The 10,190-nt window shown below is 33.8% G+C and overlaps 1 protein-coding gene across 1 annotated transcript; it reads right to left on the bottom strand.

Moving 5' to 3' along the window:
• Positions 1-558: 558 nt before the first annotated feature.
• Positions 559-4,053, bottom strand: LOC138331231 (transmembrane protein 45B-like). Its single transcript, XM_069278720.1, has 2 exons — positions 3,952-4,053; positions 559-2,626 (listed from the first exon to the last, which is right to left on the bottom strand). Exon 2 carries the CDS (start codon positions 2,530-2,532, stop codon positions 1,681-1,683), a length of 852 nt encoding a protein of 283 aa, XP_069134821.1. The 5' UTR covers positions 2,533-2,626; positions 3,952-4,053; the 3' UTR covers positions 559-1,680.
• Positions 4,054-10,190: the final 6,137 nt, after the last annotated feature.

Raw genomic sequence — 10,190 nt, 5'->3', positions numbered from 1 at the left:
TCACACGAAGCAATGTTAAAAAGTATCTCGTCGTTTTAACCTCTAACATTGTTGGAGTGTAGCTCAAAGACAGACAATTGACATATTAACCCTAGTAGGTCTACTGATTTACATTTTGAGGCCGATCTACAGTCTATCACTTTAAATAATATCCGTATAAGCTTATATATTGGCATATGCAACACAGAATGAAATACCAGATATCACATATTGGCAACCTAAATAGCAGCTCCTTCAAATCATCCTTAGGCATGTTATATGTTGATTTGATACAAATCAACTGCAGTACATAAAACACCAACTACCGTATTTGACCCAATGAGTGCTCCTCCCCCTTCTGAGGCCTCAATTTAAATTGGCCGGTAATAAATAAAGACTGAAACTTTGAAGGTTTGCAATGATAAATTTTGTCTTAATAAGCACCTTTTCATTTTTCATTTTTTTTTAAATACCATGGACGCTTATTAAGTCAATTACGGTAATTACGTAACCTAACTATTGTTTATGATATATAAAGTGAGACTCATATAACCGGGAACTACAAGTGTATATATTGAAAAAAAAAAAAAAAAAGCAACAACAAAGAATTACATTAAAAGTGACATGTAAATAAATGTACAGTACATTTAATACAGGATGATCCGAAAATTATGTAAATGTTCAGGCAATCACCCATTTCATAATTAAAGCTCAAGTAAAGTTAGGTGGATTTCAAGTAAGACAGGACATCTTTAAAATATTGCACTTTAATTTGAGACAAAGATCTGAAGGTGATAATTTCCTTACATACAGAAAGGAATGAACCAACATCAAATAAACGTGTGCATATATACATGTAAAGAAGACATCATGATCTCTTTTTGTTGCTACAGGGATAAAATTTTACAAGTAAAACAGCCTGAAATTCGAGCCCTATTACTACCAGGTGAATACTGTATTACCAACAAGTATTTATTGAGCCCTGTTACTACCAGGTGAATACTGTATTACCAACAAGTATTTATTAATAGAATATAGTCTGACTTAGTGCCGTTTACCTTATTTTGTCTTTTTAAATTAAAGAGTTATCTGCCCTTGAAAGTATACCTATAAATTGTGTCATCATGTGTTTGCAAGCGTATAATTTTTCTGAGAAAATGATGTTTCACTCATAAAATTATATAAATAATATGATGTCACAATTGATACTGTTGAGCAAGGGAGATAACTCTGATATGCTAAAAACAGAACAATTTTTTTTTTTGAGATGGTGAAGGCTGAAATCATCATAAGAAATTTGACTGCATGTTAATCCTTCCGTTTGAAGACCTATGACATGAAATCCATCTGAAGATGGTAGTACATGTACGTACATATATATGATTTATAGAACAACAATGTTTATCTTGGATTCCACAAATAACTTGTTGAAAGTATGTTAAAATCCTTTAGTAATTTGTAATAATCTTGGCAATCTAGTAATTTGAATTTAAAAAAAACTATTAAGAGTAAATGCTGACCAACAATTTGTAAAAATATTTATCAACTACCTATTATAATTACTAGAAAATAATTTTTCGTAAAAAAACATTTCTCACCTTCTTAAATGAGAAGATTTCTCTTAAAACAATGATCTTTTGGACTTAAAAACCTCATGGAAATTTATCTTGATTTGTTTGAGAATGTACAGTACCTTTCATGTTAATCTAAGTCTGAATCAAGTCGATCAAGAATGTGGTAGTCAAAACGAATACGATTCTCAAGAAATATAGCATCGCCCCCTGATTCCATGCCCACAGGGACGCAGCAACATTTGTTCAAAGACATACACTTATATGTAAGGATCCATCCACAAATGACAAGGATGAAGTTCACGGCCACGTGCCAGGAATAGAACATGGAAAGGGAGATAACCATTTTATGTGTTTCTTCTTTGTCTTGTACTGTAAGTGGATCCATCAGTACAAGAGCCGAATGTAAGAACCATGTTCCAAGCACCATCAGGCCAAATGCTCGCAGAATAGGGCAGAATATCACATTACGCATTTTCATCTCAATGATAACAATAATCCCACAGGTGAAAGCTGAAATCATCATCAGAGAGTTGACAGTCCATTCTTCCGCATGGACATCCGGAACATGAAAACCATACAAAATACCTTGGACACCGAATGTAAGAGCTAACGCAGCATAGTCTAAATCTTCCAAAAATAGTTTCCCACACACAGATTTGATCAGATCAATTACGCTGCAAATTACAAAGAAAGCAAATACTGTCCCATGGCTAAGATCGTTGTAACTAACAATTTTACCAGCTCTGCCGAAATCGGTAGCTGATGCGAAACAATAGCCCATTATTAGGAGACAACTGATCAATTTTATTGTTCCTTCTATTGGCCATCTCTGACAGGACTGACAACATGGATAGGAAATAGCACTGATGAATTCGATTCTCCTTTGCTTACAGTAAAAGTACTTTTTCGTTGCTTGAAATAGCCACCAGATTCCCATAGGAAGAAAGTAACATCCCGATAAAACCAAAGGGACATTCATGTTGTGTTGTTGGTGTTCTGTGTAGCTTGGAAGATCAGACCGGCATGATTGGCATACTCAGTGTTATTTCAGCATATTCGTCTGGCACAGAATTCTATAATTATACAAAAAAGATTACAATTTAAATACATCATAAAAACAGAAATATGCTGTTCAGCCGAGGATTTATAACGTCCTTGGTTCTCCTCATCAGTGTTTTTTTTACAATCAGTGCTATTTATTTGCATATGCATATTGTACAGATATTATAATAATATACATGTTTAGTAGGATTGGACTGTGTCGGCCTTCAGTGACCAGTACTGTCCATGCAGTTAGTTCAGTTGGTAGAGCATTCGCCTTAGCTAAGTGTTCAAATGTCCTGGGTTCAAATCCCGATCTGGCTGCTACATTTTCAATTTCTCTTCTCTTAGCCGTAATTCAATAATATTAGATGTCAATATCGAAAAACATCTGATGGGCAATACCAACAGTCGACACAATGTAATGATCAAAGTGTCTCGTCCTGCTGTAGGCCTGTACATGTACCTCTACTATAGCTCTAAATAGGTTGTCAGATTGCACTCTTCATGGTAGAACGAATATACGGCCTACTATACCTTTCGGCCGGGTATGAATTGGTCCCTAACAGTTATGGGTCGTAGTGGAGCACTGCCTCCGAAAATCACTCGGGCACAGTTTTCTATACTTTATTATAGGCAAGGACGTATATGAGAAGGATAAGTCACACTGAGTTTTGGGCAAAGACAGCGCAGGCGCTTTTGTGTTTGTGCACTGACCGTGACGTTGGGCGACGACTGATTTCCTTTGATATCCGCCGCCGCAGCCTTTGATGTAGCATGGGGGTGCGAGGGTTACCGTCTTACTTTCTGAAGCGTGCTGCCATTTCATGAGCGGTCGTATTTTTTTAACGATAGTTTAAGACATTTCTTCTAAATCTTCCGTCTTTAAAGCAAGTTATAAACGTTGTGAAATTTAATTTACTTTACATTGGCGTTTCGTTTGACTCGATAAGACAAGTATTTGTTGAGAAAAACGGTTTTTATTCCCGGTTCATAAGCGTCTCGCGTGGTGTTTAGTAGTGTAAAGAGACAGACACGAATCCTTCTCACTTATAAATCCTTGTTATAGGTTTCCAATTATTTTATGTATATACAAACATTTACATATTATTTTTGTTCAAAATAAACATAACTACCATTCTTAATATCTATCGTACCGCTCACAAGACGTCAAATTCACAATTTGTGGACTTGTTTTGTAAATTCCCTTTAGAAAGAACTTCAATATTGCAGCTATATCTTCACCGATGCCACATGGGAATTCATACAAAATACACAGGCCGATAGCCATTGATTTATTTATGAATGTATCATTCTTGGTTTACGTGTAAACATCTGTCTAATGAAGTTTACTTACCGTCCCTAGTGTATCAGAAGAGTCTTGTCGCTGACTTGTTTTGGTCAGCTTGCTCATCAATCTCAAATCACGGAAGTGATGCTCTGGAAGGGGAAATCACTCTAGATCTATAGCTACTGTTCATGGCAAAGCCACTGGAATTTCTACCCATTTACCCCAGATCATCTATATATTAATTCAATGTGACTGTCATAAATTCAGATATCTACATGTATTTCAATTAATAATCATATTTTGTAGATGTATATCTAGCTCTATTTTTGTATTAAAAAGAAAAGAAATTAAGATAGCTACATTTATTTTCTCTTCGAGTATTGAAAATCCGATATCTTTTGTTGAATTAAGCTGTGAAAATCATTCAAACGCACTGGCAAACATGTATGATTCGTTAGACATACTTAGGCCTAAAACAGAATTTATGAATCATAATAATTAAATATAGTTATCATGGTTTTTTATGCTACGTTACTGTATATGTTTAGTTGAAAACAGATATGGAGAAGTCACTTTCTGATTACTGATGAAAATGTGAAAAAAATAGAATGGTGAAACCACAACTTGGCTTCATGGTTTGACCGTATGTACACATTTTACTGAACTCCAACGGTAAATATGACTTTTGGCAGAACCAAACATAAGTTTAAACTTAAAACTGACTTTGTAAAAATAAAACCTAGCTATACATTTTTAGTATTGTAGGCCTACTTTTGTTTGGGTGTGAATATTAAACGCTTTTTATGGTTCGTGAGAATGGTTTCTTCAGATATATGTTTTCATCTAAACTTTTAGTAAAGCATAAATGCAAGAACTATTACAGAGCATACATTCTGAGCTGTAAATGTTTATAAAACATCATATTTGTTTGCCCGTGCCTTAAATGATTCCCGTAGTAGCTTTACTAGTTAACCAAAAAACTAAAGACCGGTTTTCAAAAGATTACTGAAGAAAAATACCATATCTATTGAAGAAAAATACCATATCTATTCATGACTACAGCATTATGTAAAAGCAGTGCAAATATCCGTGTACAAATGTTATGTTGTATAGGACTATTATCAGAATATTAGATTACATGCTTTTGGTCTTCCTATCACGACGTACAATGTACTGTTATACTCAACACATAGTTTGTCCGACTTAAAATACGATCACTTTACCCTAAATGGGCTAATAATTTAAAAACCTGTTTTATTCTTCAGTAATTTACTGAAAACCGTTAAGAAAATAAAAATATAAAAAAAAATAAAAAAAATGATAATAATCTGTCTGTTCAGAGTTACCCTACCGACCCTATTTTTTTACCCTACCGACCCTATTTTTTTCCACTTTTCTACGAAAAAAATTAAAAGTCGGGATTTTTATCTCAGACTCTGATTCTGACCATTATTTTAGAGTGAAAGATACTAAAATAAAAAGATACCCCCGACCTATCGACCCTATTTTGTTGCCTTATTGCCACTATTGATAAATTAATTAAGCTGTGAAAATATTATTACAGGCATTAATTAAGCTGTGAAAATATTATTACAGGCATTAGTTACAACACAGAATTTATGTACTGCAATAGTTTTTATGCTATATATATAGAATGCGAAGTGAAATTGTGGATTACAACTTTGCTTCTTGCATTTACATTAACATGTTATTAGTTCGTAACTCCTTTTACTGCTTTGTAGACAAATAATCACGTAATGTACGTGACTACTTGTTCTGAACAAAATGCAAATGTACCAGTTAAAACTAGAGAATCTAATTCAATCTAATTCATGCTTTTCTTGACCATTTGCAAGGATTCCACAATTACATGATAAAACTAAACAAGCAATTATATACATATAAATATTTCAGACACATTGAAATATTTCCTTAAGTCAATCTTTTATACTCAGCTAGGTTCTATGTAAGTGTAGAAAGCTACATCAACCGTCTACTTATATTAGACCGTGAATTTGGTTATATTACAAACTATTCAGTGAGTTAATGATGCATTTTACAGCTTTTCATTTTTAAAATGTGAATGCAAAACGATATTGATAATATTTAGAGTCGCAAAAGTTATAAGCTTACCGATAAAAATACACTTAACATCATCGTTACCCTTGAAACTATACCTATGAATTGTGGCATCATGTGTTTTCAATTAAATTAAAAATTAAAAAAAAAAAATATTAATTTTCATACTTGTCGTCTAATGTTTTTCACCGTCGTCCTAATTACTGCGCATGTTAAAGGCCACTACCTTTCCGAAACGGCTTTTTATTTTTAAAAGAGGATGTAAAACGATATCTATAATTATGTAGAGTCACAAAACTTACCGTTAATACTACACGTATCACCACATTATGAACAATTTTTAAAATTAAAACAAATTAAATTGTTATTTTTCATAACGCAGGTCATCTTGTGTTTCCCGCCGTCGTCCTAAATACTGCGCGGTAGTTGACTATCACAACGCCAGACGGCAAAACAGCGAAATGACTGTCCACTGTTTTTATATTTGGTGTTGTAACCTCATCTTTGGCTACCATTATATATTTTATGATGTTATTAATGATTTTAAGAAACCTTTATATTTACTCCGGAAAGTTATAGTCGGCCTTTAAAATATGTTTTAATAAAAACTGATACAAAATGTTGCATACACTACACAGGGAATATTGAAATTTGTTTGGTGTTGTAACATTATCTTAGACCATCCGTATAACTTTTCTTGTGTTATTGTTTTCCAGAAACTTTTTTTTTTCGGAAAGGTAGTGGGCATTTCTCACCCGTATCTCACCATCCAACATCAATAGAAAGCCTATTGGCTTGTTAGAATGTATGGTAATTTACATATAGGGTTAAAAATTACGACGTGTAATGGCATATAAAATAGTTATATAATTCCAATATATATAGATATTTAGCCTTCTGCCGAACAGCATGGATACATTTTTGTAGATCCGGCCTTCGGCTGCCACTTGCCGAAGGGTAAATTGCGCTCCATTGTGCTGTATAGTTTGAATATTTGTCTACTTTGTCCCGCATTACTGTTCGTATCCTATTATGTAATCGTGTTCGTTTTGTATGTCTTGATAAAGGGGCAGATCGCCTCGAAAATTTGACAATTTTGTTTTGTCCACACGGTTGGAATTACTTCCTTGTCCCATATTTACGATTTGAAGTAATTTGTATGCAACAGATTGGTTTGAGTGGATCCCGTGTCATCTGGAAAATCCTGTTGATATTACTTCTTTGACCCCTATACATACATATATATATATATATAAATGTAGAATATCCTTTGACCCCTATTTATACATATATATATATATATAATAAATAAATGTAGAATATCCTTGTGATGGAATTTAAATAGAAAAAAACAAAACTAAAACAAATCTGCGATCGATCTCTAACGTTTTCCCAGCTGACGCTATTATAATATAATGAATGTGTAAATAGACACTGTTTGGATACGTAGTTGTCCTAGTCTAGGTAGATGGTTGAAATGTACTGACGTGGTTCGTCCAATGGTTATTTAGTCTTTGTTAAAACTTGTTAATTTTTCCAGAGTTGACAACATGCTGCGGGTGGACATTCTATACCTTTATAAATAATCCGGTTATGGAATACATTATTGGTTATATTTAGACGGAACGTTTTTTTTTGAACTGTTTTTCCCATGTATTCGATTTGGTCCTTGTACGAGCCATTGGAGTACAGATTGTGTTACTGTTGAAAAGGTCTCAACCATGTCTGCCCGTAATCTTCTGTATTCAAGGGCTTAAGGGTAGGAAAGCCTAATGCCCTGAGTCTGGGTAACATAGATTAGAATATTGCATTGACCATCCATATAGATTTTCTTATAATAAATAACTTAATATTGTTTTCAAGAAACTTTTTTGTGTGTTTTTGTTTCGGAACAGTAGCGGGCCTTTAAAATATACACATACATTAATCTGGTAACTCATGATACTACAGTAGGTCATATCTAGATATTTAAATCACGTGACCAGTGCAAAAAGTTCATTATCGTGGTGTCCTACTTGTTATAACTTAAATGCACTGTTATTGTATCGATGGTTTGCGTCATACATTGGTAAATAGTTTGTAGACACTGTAAGCTGGAAGCCGCCACTTATAACGCTCGGTCATTATATGTGTTTGAGCGTAGACATATGGCAAACAGGAAGGGTTAAACGCTGTAAGATTGTTTCATATGGGGACATGAAGGATCTATAAATAGATGATCAAAACCAAAATGTTGGCCATAAAACCCAAGGCCAATTCATCTGCCAGCATATACATTGGATCATAATGTCCACAATGTCAATTTAAAGATGCTCCACCGCCGACAGAGCATAAATGATGTTAACCATTTGAACAATAATGGTGTTTAATCGTGTATATATATGCCTAATTAACAAAAAAATAATATAAAATAATTTATTTCGCCTTTGGTGCATGCGCAATCAGTACTTCATTCCATATAGGATATAGTGTCACGGAATTTTTTCGGGATGCAATTAATTATTTTTCATATTTTTAACTTGTAGTAAAATTATAAGCTCAAATTTTTCAATGGTGGGAATGGTCAAAAGTAAGTAACTTTTGTAACTGGAGAAAAATACTAAATCGTCTGCTCCTGTTTTTTTTATAGTGAAAAAATACCATTTGTCAGCGGTGGAGCATCTTTAAAAAGAAAAAAAAACAACTTCGAAATAAGTTTTATAGAATCTTATATATACACGGATGAAATCCGTACAGGAATAAACCAATTAGTTAAATTAAAATCGCACATTATTTTGTAATTTGTCTTTATAATCTGAATCATTGTAAGATTACCACCAATATGAGCATATGTCAAACAACACACATTAGGCTTACACGTGGTACAAATGTAACATACTCTCTGCCTCTCCGTCTTTATAATATTAAAATAATAAAAAATACCAGCTATTTTATTTTTGCAATTTATTATCTCCCGCGAAATTTAACTGCCCGCAAATATTGCTTTATTTACAGTGACCCAATTAAGTCAAGTCATCTCGTGAATTAATGATGTTTTAACATTCTAATAAATCAAAGCGAGATTCCTTTGGCTACACATGAAGGATATGCTAAACGTAAAATAGATACTAGAAAGTTGTCAGTTGTTGCAATTTTTGCGGAAATTGTTGACACGCCGAATCGAATTAATTTTGCCTAACATTTGCGGTAATATGTAAGCATATAACGGTATAAGAATTATAGAATCTTACATGGGCCTGTCAGGTGGACAGGGATATCTCAACCCGAGTGGTATATTTTGGCTGGCCGCGGGTTGATGGTCAAAATCTTTCATGAGGGTTGAGATATCCCTGTCCACCTAACAGGCCCATGTTTGATTCTTTTTCTCCCATACTTTAACGAGAAATGGTGAAAATTCAGTTGATATGAACGTCGATATTGATGACGTCACTGTCTAGCGCGTGTGAGCTGACTTTTTCCTACCCCTGTAAAAGACAGATCTATAGTTATCTTTCACTAGCAACCGCGGGATGATCTACTTAAGCTGCGATTGATGGAATTGATAGTATTCTTAACGTGAAAAGAGCTCGATAAAATGTATTACTGTAAGCATGTTCAAATAACATGTACGATAAAACTTTTATTGTGTCTGGTGATGGCGAAATTAAATCGTCGTAAAATGTCGTTAGGGATGACAATTTAGCGAAAGATTCCCTGCTACAACTTCGCTAGCCAAGGGTATTAAGCCGATACTCTCGAGCTCCTTACAGCATTACAGCAGGGAGAACATCGAACTGAGCAAAGTTGGATTCCCTATATAATCGATATTACAGTATACATTGGAAACTAATCAATAAGATATAATATTAAAAAAGCCTCTTGTAAAGTCGATCTGACCAATGGCCCTTTTGTTGGAAAGATTATTACGTATCTATTGCAAAAATATTTATACAGAACATTCACATGACAAGTTTGTTAGATATATTTATACAGAATATCCACCTGACAAGTTTGTTAGATATATCTATACAGAACATCCACCTGACAAGTTTGTTAGATATATTTATACAGAACATCCACCTGACAAGTTTGTTAGATATATCTATACAGAACATCCACCTGACAAGTTTGTTAGATATATCTATACAGAACATCCACCTGACAAGTTTGTTAGATATATCTATACATAACATCCACCTGACAAGTTTGTTAGATATATTATACAGAACATCCACCTGACAAGTTTG

Source organism: Argopecten irradians, chromosome 9 (assembly GCF_041381155.1).
Source record: "Argopecten irradians isolate NY chromosome 9, Ai_NY, whole genome shotgun sequence".
Taxonomy (NCBI): domain Eukaryota; kingdom Metazoa; phylum Mollusca; class Bivalvia; order Pectinida; family Pectinidae; genus Argopecten; species Argopecten irradians.
Note: the sequence above shows the minus strand (reverse complement) of the source record. Positions and strands in the feature narration are given on the sequence as shown.